The sequence below is a fragment of the Scardinius erythrophthalmus genome (genome assembly GCF_964197995.2).
Source record: "Scardinius erythrophthalmus genome assembly, chromosome: 7".
Classification (NCBI taxonomy): Eukaryota; Metazoa; Chordata; class Actinopteri; order Cypriniformes; family Leuciscidae; genus Scardinius; species Scardinius erythrophthalmus.
The window spans coordinates 21,716,010-21,737,798 of record NC_138227.1 but is presented as its reverse complement, the minus strand read 5'-3'; the positions used below and the strand labels follow the sequence as shown (position 1 = coordinate 21,737,798).

At 37.3% G+C, this 21,789-nt stretch overlaps 2 protein-coding genes across 4 annotated transcripts in view; one reads left to right on the top strand and one right to left on the bottom strand.

Annotated features, from left to right (window-relative positions):
• The window catches only part of gdpd5b (glycerophosphodiester phosphodiesterase domain containing 5b), a 46,946-nt gene extending 34,580 nt beyond the window's left edge, over positions 1–12,366 (bottom strand). For both annotated transcript variants that reach the window (XR_014030475.1, XM_081370540.1), the window contains exon 1: positions 12,045–12,366. The gene's annotated coding sequence lies outside the window, so the exon portion shown is untranslated. The remainder of the gene's footprint in view (positions 1–12,044) is intronic.
• A 5,211-nt stretch (positions 12,367–17,577) lies between these two features.
• Positions 17,578–21,552, top strand: serpinh1b (serpin peptidase inhibitor, clade H (heat shock protein 47), member 1b). Of its 2 annotated transcripts, XM_081369680.1 has the most exons (6): positions 17,578–17,848; positions 18,545–18,592; positions 19,118–19,731; positions 20,119–20,217; positions 20,306–20,538; positions 20,626–21,552. In XM_081369680.1, exons 3-6 carry the CDS (start codon positions 19,149–19,151, stop codon positions 20,926–20,928), a joined length of 1,218 nt encoding a protein of 405 aa, XP_081225806.1. In that variant the 5' UTR covers positions 17,578–17,848; positions 18,545–18,592; positions 19,118–19,148; the 3' UTR covers positions 20,929–21,552. The 2 variants fall into 2 exon arrangements, with proteins under 2 accessions (XP_081225806.1, XP_081225805.1); XM_081369679.1 differs by lacking the exon at positions 17,578–17,848 and having other exon boundaries at positions 18,400–18,592.
• Positions 21,553–21,789: the final 237 nt, after the last annotated feature.

Here is a 21,789-nt window from a genome sequence, read left to right as displayed (position 1 = left end):
GTGTCTTACTGTTACCACAGAAAATAATACTGGGGATTCAGTTTGGAAACAGTAACAAAAAAAACGTTACACTAGACTGGCATCTAACTAGTCTAAATCATGTTGTTTTTACTAAATGGAGGGCTGGTGATTAAGATGATACAGGCTCTGCCATGGCCTGACTCATATTAGCAGGTTGTTTATGTCTGACTCCCTCCGAAATGGAAGCGTTCCAGTGCTGTGTCAGCAGCCCGCCCCCTACTCGCCCTCTCTGTAACAACTAAAAGATATTCCAGTAACCATCTGTTTGCTCAAAACTGCCAAATACCTTGCGCAAAGCCCGAGTTAAAATACTCCCTTACAACGAGGGAGTGAATGTGACCTCACAGATCAGATGCCCCTTTTTAAAACACTTCAGGCTGGAATTTACAAAGACCACAAACAGTTCGGACTTGACCTCTTCCACAGCACACCTAAATAAACACAGACAGGGTCTGAGCGGCGGAGGACCAGCAGAGCTGGTGCGGCTGGAGGTGAAATAATATTTGGGGTGGTGGAGGTTGTTTCTTAGAATATTGTTTGAGAAACTGAGCCTATCGAACAAACTGAAAATAATGCATAAACCTTTAGTGGTTGTGCAATGTACCCTACGTTTGCCTATCAAAAAGTTGTATTTGGATTTAACTTTTATAACAACCTTATTTCACAAGAACTAGTAGATAAAACTTCCCTCAAGAGATTGAAATTCATCCAGTATAGTATAATCTCCAAACATAATAAGACCAAGAGTTTTGCAACTTCACAAGATTTTTATTTAAAGGGGTCATCGGATGAAAAATTCACTTTTATATGGTGTCTTTGCAGCGTGTGGACACAACCACCATACAATGAAAGAAATCCATTCACTCGGTTTTTTTTAATCCTCAAAAAGTCTAAACACTCTCAATAATCAAGCCGTTTGGATTTTCTGAGCAATATGATGTCATTATTGCTCATGCTCCGCCCCCGACCACTAACGGACTGTCCCGTATTAGCATATTTCCTGTATTAGCATATTTCCAATTTTAACCAAAATGTGTTAAAAATATGTTACAAACTTTACATGAAGACCCTAAAGAATCATACCAACTTGTGGAAAATGGGCATCCGATGACCCCTTTAAAAAAAAAACAGTGAGATAAATCAAGAATATCCAGAACATTAAACCTGTGTATTGTGTAACACATTAAAAATTCAACAACCGTCATATCTGATGCCCAACGTGGGGCATATCTTTTGTGAATTAAGGAAATGGTGAACAAAATAAGTGTTGCTTTCATGTCATCTGCCTTTTGGTAGAAAAACAATGGAGAAGTAGCACAGTCGAATGGAAAATGTGTTCTGTGTGAACGGCCCCTAATGCCAATGAATGCTTTAATCAAGACCTCTATATTATTTCGTTTTTCACCAATGTCTGCATAAACAGTGTATAACAGTGTCATTATTACAGTGTCAAAGGAGTTCTGAGTCATGCTGGACTCCATGCGAGAATGGCTTTTGAAATGGCCTAAATTCAAGTCGTAAAACCATATTCGACAACATATAAAAACGAAATAATCTTTAGAGTAATTTTATGAATACATTTTATGAATTTATGGGTACTTCTCACAGCAATGTGCACTGGCCGCAAGAGCTTTTTTGAAAATATTCTTGGATGCTATATTATTTATGGAAAAAAACACTCAAGTCCAATTAGGCTTATTCTTGGTGACAGAAATTGACGAAAAGGTCCGTTTTGATTGATTCCATACATCAATCTTTTTGTTGAAGAATTCTGTTGTGAAGAAAGACGTGCCACCTTCGCAGTCCAAAGCTCGCTCAGAATTCTAATGAGCATGGCAAAATTCTGATGTGGAAATCTGTTCATTCAGAGGGTCCAAAATGCCAACATAGCACAACATTAAAAATGCGTATTAATGCAGTTTTTTTTATCTTTTAGGGCAGCTCATGACACAAATATTGCAATGGAAAATGTTTATGTGACAGCAAAATATGTTGCTTGTGAAACATTGGACCACTATTTAAGTGACACAAATGATACATAAATCCTCAAGTCAAGATATGAAATGAACCCGCAGAGAATGCATGAGGATTGCAATCTACACTGGCAGAAAACATTAATGTGATCACAATCAGATTGTATGAAACAGAGGAGAGACCATAATTCTTCATACTGTCGAGAAAACAATGGACCTCTCTGTCATAATGTCATATGGTGAGGTCCAACATCATTTGTAAGTACTGTAAAATAGGGGTAAGCATGAAGCTATAGCACATTCCAAATCAAATGCTTTATTTTTGACATGCTTATTTATTATGCAAAATGCTAGTCTAGGTAAAAATCTATGTATTATTTATTGACTGTATTTGCACAAAAATGGGACTTAAGCAAATAAATAAACTGTCTGATTCCCTATTAAATATTTAGATTAATTACACAGATCTTTGGAATACTTTATTCCTATTATTCAAATGTGTAACAAAGTGTCAAATTTTTTTATAATTACAGTTAAACTGTATATTACACCATTGTCTGTTGGCAACATACATACCCATGCCACTTTCATGTATCACTTTGCAATGTCTCTATTTTTTAGTAGCTAAGCCAACAGATTGTTTTATATGTTGCAATGGACTATGGGAGGAAAACATGTCACTCACATGAGACCGCAGCAATAGTAAACCAAAAAACCCAACCTGATTGGTTGGGTTCATGTCACATTTTGAATGGTTGACTCCACGCAGCATTTAATTTTAACCACCATTTTTAAAAATCTGTTAAAAAAAAAGTTCCTTGGACAAATTGTTCTAGGTAATTTCAGTGGAAAGCCAGCTGTATGTGGAAAGAGGGAAAGACTATAACAACTTCCGTTTCATACAAACTTTAAGCCAATCAAGTGCAAATAAGATAAACAAGATAAACCTTCTGACTGTACCTGATCCCTTACATGACATATCCATTTATTCCTTATGTAAGAGTTTAACAATGTATTTTAAAGGTGGAAAAAGCTAATTAAATCAGCAGTTTTTTTCAATCAGTCTCTGCCATCAAAATTAATTAAAGGCTAGTTTAGGGACACATGGCAATAAAAAACAAATAAGCAAGTCCCTCATTTCCTACTAGTAAATGACTAATAGACTGTCATACCAAGACAGCTAGCCTATAATAATCATGATAAAACGCTCAAGAATTGGTGAGGGTATATGAACTAGGTCACATGTCCGAAGAGTTTCCTTATTCATTTCTCATTCACTGAGAACTCTATCCTCTTGGATGGAGAGTTCAAGCAAAAAGTTTTCGTCATGTCTCCCAGGACAAGGAGAGGACATCTTCAGTAGACAAAAAAAAAAGCATCCAGTCAGCAGAACGTTGAGCAATGAGCATCTAGGAAGACCTTGTTCTGATTGACCGAAGACACTGTAATAGATTTGAGTTAAATATAGTTCCCTTCCTCTACTGTTGTCTTGAACACGGATGCTAGATGCTGTCATTTTTCCACTTGACGTCTATTTAGAAGAAATATTCAGTGTCAGGACACAGTGACTTTTCATTTTAAAAAACAAAGAAAATTATTCACTGGCCTTAATGAAAATGTCATAATAAACAAAAAAAAAAAAAAAAAAAATCCAGCCAATTACCAGCCATTATGAATCCAACTAATTTATCTGACCCTAACTAACCCAACTAACCCTAACCCTTCAGAAAGCAAAATTAAAATTAAAAGGGTATATTTGAAGGCATTATTTAGAAGTTGTGACAAGTGACACAAAGCACTTTTCACAGACTAACTACCGACAGTGCTAAATGCCCATCAGTGTAATTATAAGGGTAGCAATATAGTGTTACAGACGCCTCCTTCCTCCCTGACTGGAGACAGTCTATGATTTAAAATGCCACAGATGAGAGCTGGGCTGAGTCTGTGTACTCAGGATATTTTAGTTACTCACTGGCACTAATTAAAAGCAGCAGGTGGTGCCATTTGGGGGCAGAAAAGTGAGACAGTAGAGGAACAAAAGGCAAAATCCTAACTGACCTGCAACACGCAACATACAGTATTTTTACAAGTCTAAGCAACAATAGCCAATAACACATTTGCTCAAAAATGAGAGGAGACTCAACTTGCAATTGATTTAAATTGAGCTAAGATAATGGAATGATACTCTAACAAGCATACAATGTATACACACAAATATTAGGTAAAATAATAAATTTCCACTGCCAAAACTCAAAAGTTTGGGGTCAGTACAGTTTATTCAGTAAAGGCCCCGATATACTCACAGCGAAGTTCTTTTTCATTCTTCACTTAAGTGTAAAAAGAAGTTTGAAATATGTGAGCAGCGATATACTGTAAGCAAACATCCCGACGCCACCCACACTGCTGAGATGAATATGTAAATCTGTGCTGCACTCTTTCCTCTCAATAACAAAATAAACACAACAAAAATTAGAATACAGCAAGCATTTTTTTAAAGCATAAGAATAGCATCTGATCATAGCAACGTGGATATGTTTGCACGGGCTCTGCAATTCAGCACTCAGTAAATTCACATCACGTTTATTTATAGAGCACTTTATACAATAGATTGCTTAAAAGCACGCAGCTTTACAGTATTAAACATGAAAAACAGTCACAGTGTCTCATTTCATCAGAAGTACAACTTCATTTTCTACTATAAAGCGACTCTCCAGTGTGTTTGACGTCTGACATCGACGGACTCAACAGAAGAAATAAACCAGATAAGAGTTCTATGTGAAAGAAGGTGGAGCCTCAGCGCACACCTACCTATTACGTAATCACCATGGACCAATGGGAGTTTGAAGGTGTTTACCAGCCAGAGTGGACTTTTCCAGTAAGTTTGCTTTGGCAAGCCATTTCGAACTCCTGAAGCGAACACAAACCGAACTTCATTTTGGCCTGATTTTGTTCAAAATGACGTCGTATCAGTTTGTTCTTTTCGCTTGAAGTATATCGGGGCCTTAAGAATGCATTAAAGGTATAGCGGAGGATTTTCTTTTTCCGGGTGGGTAGTGTAAACTATTGGTCCACCTAAGTGTCAATCATTCTGGTGATATGTAACGTAAGGCCGTCGTACGTGCTCGTCCCTTAGTTTTCGCTTTCTGCGCATGCGCACTTTCAGGTGTTTATGTGTGGTGGTGAGCTAGAGTTACGGTTTAAGCCATTCATTGAAGCTCGCCGTTTCACCGGGTCCTTTGAAAATGTCTGAGGGTCGCAAGAGAAAAAGTTTGTACGAACCGTATGAGAAGAAGAGAAAGGCCTCAGAAGAGAGAAACAAGATCAGAGTGTTTTTGGGAGATTGTTTCACACGATGGCGTGCGCTGAAAACACAGGTTGGGCTTCCCACTGATGCCTCAGTCGCGAAGTTTCTACTCGACAGGTAAAGTTTGGCATGCTATTTGGTGAAAAAGTGCAAATCTTCTTTTGGAAAGTAATCTTGTATGAGTGATGCCGACAGCAACTTGTAAACAGAGCGTGCACGAGGAGAACCTCGCACACGTTTAATAGGCGTTCCCTCTCGGGAGCATGTAGTGTGTTGCGCATGTGCATTTTTTCAAAAAGTGGAGAGGGCGGTTCTTATCTAAAATTCAGAAAGATCCTCCGCTATACCTTTAAATTGCTCAAAAGTGACATTAAAGATATTCATAATGTTACAGAAGATTTCAATATAAATGAAATGCTGTTCTTAACATCGATGATAAGAAATGTTTCTTAAGCAGCTAAACAGAATAATTTCTGAAGGATCATGTGACTGAGGACTAGAGAAATGGCTGCTGAAAATTCAACTTTACTATCACAGGAATAAATAGCACTTTAAAAACTATTTTATAGATTTTTCAATACTTAATGAAATATAAACAGGATTAATTTATAATTATAATTTTTCGCCTCATGTTTTGGAACTTTGGAACTGCATACAACAGTTGACAAAATAAATCTCTCTCTCTCTCTTTCTCTGACATCTTTAACCCAAGCTTGTCTATGCACATCAGAGACAATATAGTTTTAATTACGTGCAGAAAGCTTAAAGATGACAGGGCATCAATTCTAACCCATACATCATTGTGCTAATGTGGAACAGCGCCATTTTTGAAAGATCAAATGTGGTTAATTTAATGCCCCATCATTTATTCAGGAGAGTGGTAATGGAGCTAAAGACATAACACCGCTTAGTGGTGCTCTTTAAGTAATCATTCCTCCTTAGCCAACTAATTGACTGCCTGCAATCAACCATATTTGGGTAGATTTTACTCTTGTGTCAAGCTTTCTCCAGTTGCGTTTTGAGAGCCTTTTAAGGATTTGTTCAGGCTGCCAGCAAAAATCTGGCATGTTTTTTTGGCATATTGGCAAACTCTAACTCTAAACAGGGTATATTAGTGTGGGATATCAAAACATGGAATTCAAACAGGATATTTATCGTTTTATCCCTAAAGCAATTCTCAATGCAAATTAAATCAAATACAAAAACAGTGGCCCAACCTTCTATAAAAAGCAGTCTTTGCCATAAAAATGTTTTCGAATAAAATATCTTAAAAGAGCGAAACAAAATGAAGGACTTCACACTTCCTACACACGAAGGACAGATCAAAACGAACAACAAACCAGCATAAACATACAGTGTTCAGATGGCTCCACTCACTCCAAACAGAGGGATGCTGAGCTTGGCACGTTCTCCATTCAGCTGAACCCGCTGCCCTCCAAAATGCTAATGCAGAAAGCACAAGAATGGCCTAATGGAGCAGTTTGCAACAACCCCTGGAGATTAAGTCCAGTGTGAGAAAAAAGGTAATTCTGGATCAGACCTTAATCATACAGTAGGTGCTGAAACGTTTCCCTGGAAAACCAGCACCTGACAAAGGCATTTCAGGCATGCGGAAACAGTAGGAACATTGTTCTGGCAGAAACGAAGGCCATCAAATCCTTAACCCTTCCGGTGCCATATGAAATCTCAGAGGCAGCAAACACAGGTGCCATCTGTCTGAAATGGCAACATGGGATACGCGGCTAATTCATAGTATCAGTCATGTGACTGCCGCGGAGAACTGGAGGGCAAAACATCCCTTGAATTACAGCACAAGCCAGTTTATTTTTCCATTTGTTTCAAGCAGCAAATTTTTAGATCACCACTCAAAAGTAGAATAATAAAGATATGTGAACAAACTACAAGTTTTGGGCACCTGTGTTGCAATCAATATACAGCAGCAGTATTCTGCTGCACTTTATAAAACAATTTAAGTAACGATGAAACAAATTGAGAAGCAAATCCAAGTGTATTACTGAAAAAAATAAAATAAAAAGAGAGGATTCTTAATTTTAAGCATAGTTTGTTGTTGGATGTTGAGATGTTAAGTGGTTTCTTTAATGTTTTTCTATAGGAAAATGCTTAATGTGAAACGTTGCACACTGCGTTTAGATTCTGGAGTCATCTACTTGCCGGTACATAGTATGTTATATTTATAAGGTGCACTGAAAAAAATGATTAGTTGAATTTAATAAAAAATGTTATGGTAAGTGGTTGCACACAATTGATTTAAGCTACATTTAAACAAATGCATTAAGTTGAACTAAAATTTAATAAGTTCAACTTAATACATTTGTTTAAATGTAGCTAAAAATCAATTGTGTGCAACCACTTACCATAAAAAAAATTATTAAATTCAACAATAATTTTTTTCAGTGTGTATATTGAATTTGCTCCCCCAATATCAGTGTCTAAATGAAATAAGCCATATTAAGCATTTTCTGGTTTTCAAAGGGAAAATGCTTACATGAAATTTAATGTGTTGCATTCATTTTCTGGGCATTGCTGCTTGCCGCACTACACAGTAGTATACATCATTAATAAGGTGTATACTGAATTTGCCCTTTAATAGCACCATCTTAGTACATTAGTTGGTAAAAGCTTAGTACATTAGCTGGTAAAAATAACTAATAGGGCAGCGGAGGAAAGGAGCCTTGTTTTGCCCTTCAGGTTTGACATCACGTGAAAACTATGTGCAGCAGTAAGCTTCAATTTGTTCGCTGATGATATGATACAGGCTATACTTAATCATCAAACACTACACCTCTGCTTTGCCTTAACCTGTGCTCCAAAATTAACTAAATTTGGCAAGCTAAGGTCATCACAACATATCACTTCAATAAAAAAAAAAGTTAGTGTGAGGGGGGCAAGAGCTGATCCTCTACCTGACTCCATCTTATCCCAATGCAACTTTTTTGCGCACCAAAGACAAAACGTAAGTGAGGGCTCACAATCGATTTAAACTAACCACAGATTTCTGCTGTGAGTACCAAGTTAAAAATCCTCCACCATCAAGCACAATGAATATTAAAGGTGCAATAGGTGATCTGGGAAATGCTAACTTTAGCCTGCTAGCATTGAAAGCATATGATCCCGCCCTCCCTGCAAATCGCCGTCCAAAGCCACGCCTCTTCCAAAACACACGAAAGAAGTGGGAAGTTCGGATCATTTTACTGACTCGGATCTTTGAATCTCGTTCATCAAAATGAACGAATCTTTTTTTCGAGTCATTTTGTTCATTTCAGCAGAATGTATTTCAAATGTTACATGTTAGCCAAATTCCCCAAACACATCAAATGTTGATCGCATTTAGAATAAGAAAAAATATGCAATGCAAGGAAAAGGCCTAATTATGAGAAACAGAAACGATTAATTAATTTATCTTGGTCTTTAGGCTGTTAGTTTACCTCATCTCCCGATCTGAGTCGTTCATTCATCCCGCTACGTCCTCATAAACTGAGCTATGCAGTCTGTACTACCGGATACAGAATTTATTATAGTTCACGTTTCGAGTCTTTCGACTTCGGGGTCGAGTCATTCGTTCATCACATGACAGCCACACAACACAAACTGAACGAATCAATCTCTGAGACAACTCGGTAGTCCCGAGTCATATTAAAAATTCGTTCAAAATGACCGACCCATCACTAGAACACGCACAGACCAGAAGCGAGACGAACAGGGACAGCGTTATTGGATTATATCATGTGTCATTCACCGGTGAGAAAACTTTACAGTACAGTGAGTAACAGTACTACAATAACGAACGTAAACAACTGTGTGCCTGCCATTCTCGCTCTGTCTACACAGCGTACGTGAACACGGTGATTATGTATGATGTCTGCGTGAACAGGCTGTGTGCAGTGAATGCAAACACACGTTGACTTACAGGGAACACAGCCCTTCATTTCATTCGGACCGAACATTTTATGGTCCTACGCCTTCCACAGATGATATACATTTACAAAAATACATTTAGAACGCTTAACATAGTGTTTGCTATCAGAATATGAGGAGATTTTCAACCATCATAACAAAAAATTGTCTGTGGAGAATATCCTATTGCACCTTTAAAGACTCCTCATCAGATGCAGTTTCTTAAGAGGGTAGATGTCCTTTGGTCCACTAATGATGCAACGCTGTGCTTTGAGTGTCTCGTCCATTATTCCTTGACATGTGGGAGGGGGGGTGTGAACTAATCAAAGACAGCACATGGCTCAGCTCCCACAGGACTGACAATAATAATAGGTCATCTCACAGCATCACCCGGCTCACTTACGATAAGGAGGGATAATTCAATGTTAAACCTGACATGCTAGATAAATGAAGACAGTTTCCTTAGAGATGGGCGGCAGTGGTGTTTTTACTCGGCTAAATGATGTCTGAAGAGATCTTTATTCTTCGCAAACTAAGTGTATGTCGCAAGATACAACATTAATGGGTTTAATTTCAGCTTTTGGTCTGGTTTTGTTTCTAATGGCATTTTAGATGTGTCAATCAAATGGAATCTAAAATCTAAAAGTCTTCATGTTACTAGTATTGCAAAATACATAACTTTCTTTAAAACGTACAAATGTGACTCAGTCAGAATTAACTTTTAAAGCTGCATTTATATCGGTCAATTAAGATACAGATTACAAGATTGCACGGAGCAAGATTAACAACCAGTGACATAGAGATATAGGTTATGATTGTTCAGATTAGATCATCTAAAGTGATTCACCTGATTAAAACATGTTCGTGGCAACATTCCTATTAATGACTGAGTGTGTTGACTTTATATGCGTAAGAATATTTCAATGTTTATCAGAATTTTGTCATATTTTCTGACAATCCATAGTGTAAAATAATGAAAGTGAATGGCCAAAACAGAGTTAAGCTGTCACCAGTCTTTTGGATAGTCAAAACAAGCTCAAATTTGAGGAGATTCAAGAGCTTAAAATTACAAGTAAACATGAATTTTGCTCCAGGAATAACAAATGAATGTTGATCGTGTCACCTGGCGTCAACAGAAACGACGTATCTGCATGCCAAGCAAGGGGAATTCCAAACAATACAGTTTGTATTACAGAACAATCTGTTGATGTTTTTTGCGACATAAAATGTCTTTTGGTGTTCCTTGTGCTAAACTTAAATGTAAAGATCGATCTTAATAGCATTCAAAACACTCAAGTTGTGTTAACATATTTGCAATATGTAAATCTAAATGAACAGGACAAGGTTTATAGTTGCATCCCAAATGACACACTATACACAGCACTTATGCACTATGTATATCCATTGTACTATGTGTGATGTACCATGTATATCCTATGTACTGATTCTCTATATAGATCAGTGGTGTGAACTCGCACTATTTATACTAAAAAAGTCATAGAATAGTGTGTAAGTATGCAAATTGGAACGCACCTCATGTTTTATCTGATGATGTTCCTAACAAAGTAATTTGGGTGTAATGGGTGGAGCTAGAAGGTCCAACCACACCATAACCCTACCCATAACTGTTTCCCTCCACCCATTAGATCCAATAGATAGGTGAAACTGGGCTAAGGCTGCGTCCGAAATCACATAGTCTCTTGAGAGGATACTTATTTTGAACAAGCAATTACTTCACAACCAAAATGTTCTATAGTATGAATGTGTAATATGGATGTAATCCGGGCATGCTACATTCGCCATGCTGTCATTATCATGTGACCTGATAGTAAAGTGTGCGCACTTCAGAACCTCGCCAAAGTAGTAGGTCAGCCGGTGTATTTTTTTGCCTACTCCTTTATGAATACTGTGATTTCAGACAAACTTATTTTTTCACATACTGTTTTTGGCCTACTAGTATGGAAGTATGTGAATCGCATACTCTCGAATAGTTACTTATTTTGAAAAATTACTTCACGACCACTAAAAAAAGAATGTTATATATCGTATGAGTCTGTAGTATGAATGTAATCTGGATGTGTCATGTTGTCATTATCATGTGACCTAACAGTGTCAGTGGCCTCGCTTCACTGCTGTTTACAAATCCTCTGCCGTTCACAAAGTGTCCATCGTATGCACACTTCAGAATCTCATCAGAAGTAGTAGGTCATCCGGGTACATTTGTCAACTCTGTAATGAGTTCTGTGAATTCAGGCAAACTTATTTTGTCACATACTGTTTTTCACCTACTATATAGAAGGAAAGTATGGCATTTCGGATGCAGCCTAGGTCAAGCTTAACCAATGACGTTCAGAGAGGGAAAGCTGGACGTCATCTGGCTCTGCAGTGAGCACCACTTGGATAAGTGCGAGAACGCCATACTGTTGCTATGGCTACAACGCGATTTCAGTTAAAGAGCTTGTAATCTAACTTTTGTGGTTACTGAAATATTTGAAAGTCCAACATATATATATATATGTTTAAAATGAATACATACTTTCAAGATCAATCCACTCAACTTTTTGTTTTGACTTCCATTGGTGGGGATTTTTAAGACTCCCCCACCGCACCCTGTCAACATTGTTAGCCTACCATCTGCGTCCTAACACCTGATTGCCTTTTAATTTTAATTACATTAAATATTACATTAAATGAATAGCCTTGCATTAATTTAACACAATACATGTAGGGCTAAACAGTTTTTTTTCACCATTTAATGGTGGTCAACGATTAAACAAATCATTTAAAGTGCGGATGATAAAATGAAAATAAGAAAAAAGCGAGTTTCTTACCTTATCTCGACGCGTTTGCCTGTAGTTTTTTAGCTGGTGAACTCTGGAGGAACGTTTCCTGTGTGCGTTCCTTCCTTCCGTCTTTCCTTCAACACCTAACGGGACAGGTAGCCAACAACTGACACAGCAACTCAATCGAAGGATATTAAAAGAATATGAGACTAACGTAAATTAAAAGTGCAAGTGCAACGGCAGACACGAGAAGCACTTTGAAAAACACTAAAAAGTGTCTGAACTAAAAGGGTCCAGAGGGCATGCTGTTTGTTTTCTGGGCTCCGGGCGGTCTTTGTGTAGTGTACCTGCACTCCTGCTTCTGGGAGACAGTGAAGACAGCACAGAGCAGTCCTGCCGCTAGCTTATGGGCGGGGCCTATGCGCTGAGGGCGGGGCCAAATGCAGCTCTGTCTTATTGTGCTCCCTACTGTCCAGTTGGAGTCGTCAATGCCGTGAGCTAAAAATACAACATTTGTTATGTTCTATTTAGTGTATTTATCATTCATTTGTAAATTACTTTCTTAATCGTAGTTACTGTCAAAGAAAAAAACATAATTTGCATAGTTTAAAAAAGAGTTTGACCAATATAGAGGAAGGAACTCAAGTGCAGGAGTGAATTATTACAAAAAGTCCTTATTCTGTTTTATTCAAACAAAGGCTTTTAATGTAATACCGGTAACATTTTATTTTACAGTGTCCTTGTTACATATGTTACATGTAGTTACTATAGTGATAACAGTAAATTATGCATAATTACATGCAACTAACCCTCAACCAAACCCTAATCCTACCTTAACCCTTTAAGTACATGTAGTTAATAAATATTACTCAGTACTTAAATATATAATTACACTGTAACAATGACACCTTAAAATGTGTACACTTATTTCATTATCTTTTTTATATTCTTCATTTTTATTTAAAAGGCATTTAACCCTCTGCTCTTTGTATGTCGGTCAAAAAAAGTATTTAAATGAAATTAATGTACTATATTTTAGTTTTATAATGTTTTTTATTTAATATTTTGTTATTTTAGGGGATTTTTATGGTACTAAATTATATTTACACTGTATTTATAATCCATTTATTCACTTTTTGAGCATTGACCTGAAAATGAAATGTCATAAATCTTGATCTCTTTTCAAAGATGACACTTGGCAGATTATTGCTGAAGTGAAAAAAAGTTTGAAAAAGTGAACTTAAAAAAAAAGTTACAGAATTGTATGTTAATTGTCATGGAAAATGCACAAAAATACTATTTTAAATTTTTATATGAAATATATATTTTCAAAAAAAACGATTTACTTTAAAACTGCAAGAAAATCCAAACCATGAATCTAAACAATTTGTGTTCCAAATTTGAGCTTGATATCTCAAAAAAAAATTGCTTTCAGTAAGAGTATGTTTGGCCGCAGTACCAAAAGTTTTCATTAGATGAAATTCGTCTCCCATTAATTTCCAATGCAGTCTTTTTTGACCGCGAGGAGCACAAGTGTGACGACTTTTTTTCAGGGTCATTTATCCTGTTTGAATCATGTCCATGATTGTGTACGCACACAATATGTCTGTGTGTGTGTGTGTTCACATAGCAAGTGCCAAAACCTAAAAAACCTAAAAAAAAAAAATTTGTTCAACAATTCTTCTAACTGTTGAAGAATGTAAAAACTGTTAAATTAAGTTGTGCTTTCAAATGAATAGCTAAGTTAGTACTAGTACATAATGCATCAAATAGTGGAAGTGAAGAACCATGACTAAAAACTAGTCTGTTGTTTAGGTTGCAGCAGGGTAATTGCTTACCCTGTCATTTTAGGACCTGTTCAAATAAACTGGACACCTATCCTCTAATCAACTCATTCATCTCCAAACTCCTCTATTTGTCTGTTGTGGATAACCATGCAGGCATCTTTATTTTCTATGAATCTGGAGTCAAAAAGGTCTGATAAAAAGACAGTAGCTAAACAAAAGTTTTAAAATACCAAACCCCAAATACCAATTTCATTTTATTTAACGAGGGAAAAGGAAAGGAACAGACTACCCATGAATTTGAGAAAGCCAGCATTGTATTATTCAACCGCTTTCTTTTATCGCCATCTAGTGATCAACATGGTGTAGGGTGAAAAAATAAGTTTTGAGTTATGCGACTTTTTGTTCCTATTTCAAAGGCAAGGTTATCTGAATAATTACCTCAAAACCTAAAACATACCAAGCCACATTTTGGGATTAACACCTTAAGAACTAATCATTGTGACTTCAATTTGTAAAAGTGACTAAGGTCACAGCCAATTACTGCTCATCCTTGATGACTAAGAGCCTTGTTCATTAAAGGCCCAGACAATGAAGGGAATTACTCCTCATCAGTCTGGGCAAAGATCGTGTTCCATTTAGTCATGACAGAACCAAAATCATACTTAATAACTCTCACTTAACCTAACGCACAAACTGTGTGGGCTACTTACTGAGGAGGTTTGCCTACATTTTGCTTTTATTTTCCAACGACATACATCTTACGTTACAGTGGTATAAAAAGATGAAAGATCTATGAATAAAGGCCCGTTCATACAATAAACGATAACTAGCCTATATAAAGATAACTTTAACGATAATAAACATTAGCGTGCACACAAGTGGATGATATCGTTCTGTTTATTCTAAGCGCGTGCTTGCCTACGTTTGTCATCTGCCACTTTAAATGCTCCAGCTCTTTAAAGCAGGGTGGCTTTTGATTGGCTGTCAGTGTTTTTACCGTTAATCAGCTGGGGGGAAAAATCGTTCTGAAAGTAATTTCAACGTTATCGTTTCTCTTAGTGGAGCGGCTAAGTGCTTATGTTTGGCAGAATCGTTCAGTTTATGATACAAGCGTGAAAATTGGCATGAGCAGTCTCTGTGAGTCACTTGACAATAAGCCACCTACAGCTACTTGAAATTTCAAGATTTTTTTCAAGATGGCCACCACCTTAGTGGAGCAATTAGGCTTAAGAAATCATTAAGTTGGTGATACAAGCATGAAAATTGCCATGAGCCTAATTGCTCCACTAAGGTGGTGGCCATCTTGAAAAATGGCCGCCATCTTGAAATTTCAAGTAGCTGTGGGTGGCTTATTGTCTAGTGACCATCAGAGACTGCTCATGCCAATTTTCATGATTGTATCACCAAATAAACCACTATATCACTTAACTGCTCCACTAAGGTGTTGGCCATCTTGAAAAATGGCCGCCATCTTGAAATTTCAAGTAGCTGTGGGTGGCTTATTGTCTAGTGACCATCAGAGACTGCTCATGCCAATTTTCATGCTTGTATCACCAAATAAACCACTATATCACTTAACTGCTCCACTAAGGTGTCGGCCATCTTGAAAAATGGCCGCCATCTTGAAATTTCAAGTAGCTGTGGGTGGCTTATTTTCTAGTGACCATCAAAGACTGCTCATGCCAATTTTCATGATTGTATCACCAAATAAACCACTATATCACTTAACTGCTCCACTAAGGTGTCGGCCATCTTGAAAAATGGCCGCCATCTTGAAATTTCAAGTAGCTGTGGGTGGCTTATTGTCTAGTGACCATCAGAGACTGCTCATGCCAATTTTCATGCTTGTATCACCAAATAAACCACTATATCACTTAACTGCTCCACTAAGGTGTCGGCCATCTTGAAAAATGGCCGCCATCTTGAAATTTCAAGTAGCTGTGGGTGGCTTATTGTCTAGTGACCATCAGAGACTGCTCATGCCAATTTTCATGCTTGTATCACAAAATAAACCACTATAGCACTTAACTGCTCCACTCAGCTGTCGGCCATCTTGAAAAATGAACAATCTTGAAATTTCAAGTGGCTCGGACAATTTTCTTGTCAAGTGACCCATGGAGACTGCTCATGCCAATTTTCACGCTTGTATCATAAACTGAACGATTATACCACTTAGCCGCTACACTATCTGTGAAGTTTTCATTATAGCTGTGGTGTGGACTCTGCTATTTTTTTTATATTCTTTTATATTAGATCTTTATTATTATAGTTATATAGTTATCGTGCTACGTGCTTTGTGTGAACAGCCTTTAAGAAATAATTTTGACTTGCAAAAAAATTGTGCCTCTTAAAAAAGACACAAAACAAAAAAAAAAACAAATAGGGGTTCCAGATCAGTCTAACTACATGATGAAACGTTTGATTGCTGCAATGCTAAAACAACACATTTTCATTTGTGGTAGCCTATTTTGTATGATTTGCATGAATTCAGGTAGGAAATTAATTAATCTGTTTTGCACATAAACCAATTGTGCATACTGCATAGCCAAAAAAAAAGGTGGGGGGAAGGGTCTGTTTCTCTTACTTAAATCTCTTTATTTAATAAGAAATTAAAGACATGTGCAACGCTGCAATAAGTTACATCAGCTTTTGAGAAGTAACTTAGCTCACATCTTACATCATACATGTTTGGCACAGCCCCCCAGTTCAGCCCATAACTCAATGACTGCTTTGTGCAGATTTTCTGAGGTTCTATGAGCATTTGCATATTACTTTTAAAAAGATAACTAACATGCAAGTGTTGTGCTACTGTAGCAAACAAGACATCTGATTCATGCAAGACTGAAAATTTACTAAATTTTACATTTTCGAGCAATTTGAGAGCTTTTTTTATCTTTAATGTATTTCTGATGCACATTCAATGCATGGATTGCTTTACACAAAGAAAGAAAGAAAGAAAGAAAGAAAGAAAGAAAGAAAGAAAGAAAGAAAGAAAGAAAGAAAGAAAGAAAGAAAGAAAGAAAGAAAGAAAGAAAGAAAGAAAGAAAGAAAGAAAGAAAGAAAGAAAGAAAGAAATTCCTTTTCAGGAATTTATGGTTTAACCCAGCAGCATGGGTGTGTGTGTAACAGGGGTCAGAAAAAAGGTAATAAAGTGGGTAAATTTGGTAAATGTGCATGTTGTAAATTCTTTTTGACGAAAAATGTAAAAGTTGCATAAAGAAAAAAGTGATTAGGATAGCAAAAGAGCTCAGACCAATAAGCTCAACAAAACAAAGCAAAATTTAAAAAAAAGACTGATTACCACAACATTCAGAAAAAGCTCAGTAAAATAAAAGTTAGTTTCAAATGTATAGCCTACAGTAGCCATTCCTGCACCGCACCCACGGCCTGAAAAAGAATTCACGGTTTGACGTGGCAGTGTTGGGGGAGGATGTGAGCTGGGGATGTGAGCATGTCTCTGCATCCCCCGACAGAAGAATCTAGAAGGAATGTTGACAAAGATGGAAAACTCTGTAATTAAACCAGTTATTTTATATATCCTGAAGTTATTTGTGTAGTTTTTTCGACAAACCGTCTATTTAACTTATATACCGTAGCATAAAATGCACATTCTGTTCTGCAAAACACTGCCAACTCAGCAGAGCAAATCTTGGCTCAGTGGTAAAATGCAACACATTATCATCTTCCATTACACACTTGATGCCAATATATAAGATTTTTCGTAGGTTTTAATAAAGAAGACACTTGTTTAGTTGCAGAGTTTAGCTAAATTTTTTTTGTTTTGCCGATTTCAGAAGGCTTTAGGACCATGCAGTGGTGGGATGTCAGAGTTGAGGTCATTGGATCCAGAGGGAGGGCTCTCCCAACTTCTCCAGGAAAGCCAGACATCCTCATTTGAATAGCCCAGCTCCAGCTTCTAGAAGTTTCTTTCCCGGACTATAAAGGCCTCTGCTTCAAACACTCTGCAGCAAAGCAGCATCCGAGAAAAGAAGAGGAGCACATCTGAGAAAACAAGAGGAGCACATCCAAGGAAAGAAGAGAAACACATCCAAACAGCTGTCCAAGGTAATTATTGGGGAATGCAAATACATTTCAAATATTTATTTGGAATGGCTTTATTTTGTATGCTAAAAAGGCTGCTGCACACAGGGTCAGAGAATACTTTTTTTACTCTTATTATATATTTATATAGGTTTTTTTTTACTTCTTTTACATTTTTAAAATGTATTTACATGCAACTGAATCCATAATCAACTGAGGTTGGTAATGATTTAGGGGAAACAAATTTCTTTACTTTTGTCATCTTATGCAAAACAAGTCAAAACTAGTTTATATGCATGCACAGTTAAAGGATGTATGTTGTTTTATATATATGTTTAGTTTCTTCTTAGTGATGTAAATTTGTGCAGTTGTTTTTCTTACTAAACTGTAAAGAGTGATCAAATTTTTCCGTTGGGAATGGTTTTATGCTATCACTCAATCAGTGCAATTCACATGCGGGTCTACTGTGGAAGTTCTGATTGGTTGAAAGTTTCTCCCTAAGATCCTCTAACCAATAAGAAGAGTCTCTTTCTTTCTCTGTGTGCATGAAGTGGCAGCAGTGCAGACTTCTCAAATTTCTGCTTCAAATCGAACCTTAATTAGGACGAGAAGCAAGGAGTTCAAGTCACTGATTTTGCATGTGACTTTGTTTTGCACTATAACCAATGTACATACATATATTTTTGTGTAGATTACCCAAATGCACCTCTTGTCTTTCAGAGTGAAAATCGCAATCGTTGACAACTATGAATATGAAAACGTATCAAGGTATCACAGATGATAAAAAGCAACATACAAAGAAGAAAACAATATGTGAATAATCAACCACGCTGACTTACATCTTGTGCTTGATAGTGAATAAGGACACATAACATCTTACAACCAACTTTACCCTCAAGCATAGTTTTAAATCGTAATTTCAACATGCAACGTAATCTCTATATGCAGTAAACTGTTCTGATATTTAATTAAAAGTCAAATATCAAATAAGCAGGCTCATGTTAAGCCACGCATTCCTGTCTGATTAGTCATTGCCGTTGCTTTTGTTTAACTCGCTTGACCTAGAAATCATGGCCTACAGGCATCATTTCTGTAGGTTTACCAATTTAGGTTACATATAAAACTTCAATTAAAAGACAAACTTATTTCAAACTGATATAAAACTCATGAACAAGCTATTTACTATGCAGCCTTTTGTTCCTAAAACAAACACATAGACATTTTAAAATTAGCATTGGTGAAGAATTGGTGAATTTGCACTCAGTGTCACTGATCTCCCCTCTTCTCCTCTAGGCTTTCGTTACTACCCAAAAATACAGCAAGCATGTGGGCGTCCAACCTCATTACTCTATGCCTTTTGGCTGTGGCCGTGTCCGGTGAGGACAAAAAGCTGAGTACCCATGCAACCTCCATGGCAGACACCAGCGCAAACCTGGCCTTCAATCTCTACCACAACGTCGCCAAAGAAAAGGGACTTGACAACATCCTCATCTCTCCTGTGGTGGTGGCCTCCTCTCTGGGCATGGTAGCCATGGGAGGCAAATCCTCCACTGCGTCCCAAGTGAAGAGCCTATTGAAGGCTGACGCCCTGAAGGACGAACATCTGCACACAGGCCTGTCCGAGCTTCTGAGTGAGGTGAGCGACCCCCAGGCCCGCAACGTCACGTGGAAGATCAGCAACAGGCTGTACGGCCCCAGCTCTGTCAGCTTCGCAGAGGACTTCGTCAAGAACAGCAAGAAGCACTACAACTACGAACACTCGAAGATCAACTTCCGTGATAAGAGAAGCGCCATCAACTCCATCAATGAGTGGGCTGCCACGTCCACAGCCGGAAAGCTGCCAGAAATTACCAAGGATGTGAAAAACACAGACGGTGCTATGATCGTCAATGCTATGTTCTTTAAACGTAAGCATTTATGTTGGCTCTTTAAAATTAAGATAGATATTTGTATAGTTTTAGGAATGTATTTAATTATTCAATTATATTTATTATTGACCTGGGAAAAGCCCCATTTGTTCTTTTCTTAGGATTCCAGGATAGTCTATTTCATATATCGTCAAATTTAATTAATTATTAAATTATTGCTAATTATAGATCTGGAACTAGCCCCCAATTGTAACGTCCTGGCTTTTTTTTAAGTTGGAATGGACATTTACTCTGATAGTTCCAGGAATGTCCATAAAATTATATTAGAATTATTATTATTTAATAAATTATATTTAGAGAGAGCAAGGCAAAAATAACAAGAAAACACATTACTGACTAAAAATGTTTTTTTTTCTGTTTCCACAGCCCACTGGGATGAGAAGTTCCACCACAAGATGGTTGATAACCGTGGTTTCCTGGTTTCCCGCTCTCACACAATCTCTGTTCCAATGATGCATCGCACAGGTAAAACCAGCAGCTTATCTTAAGGTCTCTTACCCTAAATCTACTACCTACAAAAGAACTCAACAGTATTTAACTTGGCCTTTTGCAGGCATCTACAGCTTCCATGAAGACACACAAAACAAGCTGTTTGTGGTCAGCATGCCTTTGGCACATAAGAAGTCCAGCATGATTTTCATCATGCCCTACCACGTGGAGCCTCTGGAGAGACTGGAGAAACTGCTCACTCGCCAGCAGCTGGACACCTGGGTCAGCAAGCTCGAGGAGAGAGCCGTCGCCATCTCACTGCCGAAAGTTAGCATGGAAGTCAGCCACGACCTTCAGGTGAATCATTTTTGCTATATTGCTGGTTGCAAACCACAACTAACATTTTAAGCATGATGTATGAACTTCTTTTTCCTTGCTTTGCAGAAACACCTGGGAGAACTTGGTCTCACTGAGGCTGTGGACAAGTCTAAAGCTGACCTGTCCAACATTTCTGGCAAGAAAGATCTTTACCTCGCCAATGTTTTCCATGCCTCTGCCTTGGAGTGGGACACAGAGGGAAACCCATTTGACACCAGTATTTATGGTAGTGAGAAGATGAGGAACCCCAAGCTCTTCTACGCCGACCATCCCTTCATTTTCCTCGTGAAAGACAACAAGACCAACTCCATCCTTTTTATTGGCAGGCTTGTTCGGCCAAAGGGTGACAAAATGAGAGATGAATTGTAACTTTTATGCTATTTGAATTCTATTTTACGGGGTTTTTAAATAGTATTATTGTTGTTAAAGGTGTGACTATTACCTCATGAGCCCATTCCAATGGATTATCCGTGTTTAGACAATCTAAGTCAACCTGTCAGTACAAAAACATTGTTTTAAGGAGATTGGTGATATACATCAGGAGCAATGCAGTCGTATATGTGAGGAATTGGAACCCTACAAATGTATACAAAGGTTTGACATCAATTAGTTAATGTGCATTATTCAATCAGACACTAGGCTTACATTAAGTGTAGTGTCATTGATGTTAAGCTGTAGTATTGTGGTATTTATGATTGTGCTTGTAGAAGCCCTCTTTATGAGCATGTGAGATCTGTGTAGGGTTTGCCTTATCTTTAATGTTTAAAGGGAAAAGGTATAGTCTTATGCAAGTGTTCCTCAAGCACAATTGTAGGTAATCTGATTTCACGTCCATCAAGATTTTTTGACTCCTGCACTGATGCCTGTCTTCTAAATTCTCCAATTTGTTAGATGTCATGTTTCATTGTCTTTATCTATATCTTTTGAGAAAGTGTGCTGATTTTTTTTAAATCAATTTTCCTTCTGTTTATGTTTTTTCAATAAACTGAAATGAAAAATATATATTTTGTCCTGGTTTTTTTTTATTATATGTTTTAAGTAATGCTTCAAAAAAAGAAAAGAAAAAAAAATACATAAAATATAATAATAAAATAAAAGTCACACTGTCATGAATGACTGAAAATCAATAATGACAGATAAAGGCACAGCACATTGTCATTGCTCTGTCAAGCCTTATAGTTTAATCCCAGTCATTCCGCCTGGTTTGATGTGACAAATTCCTCTGTGTGC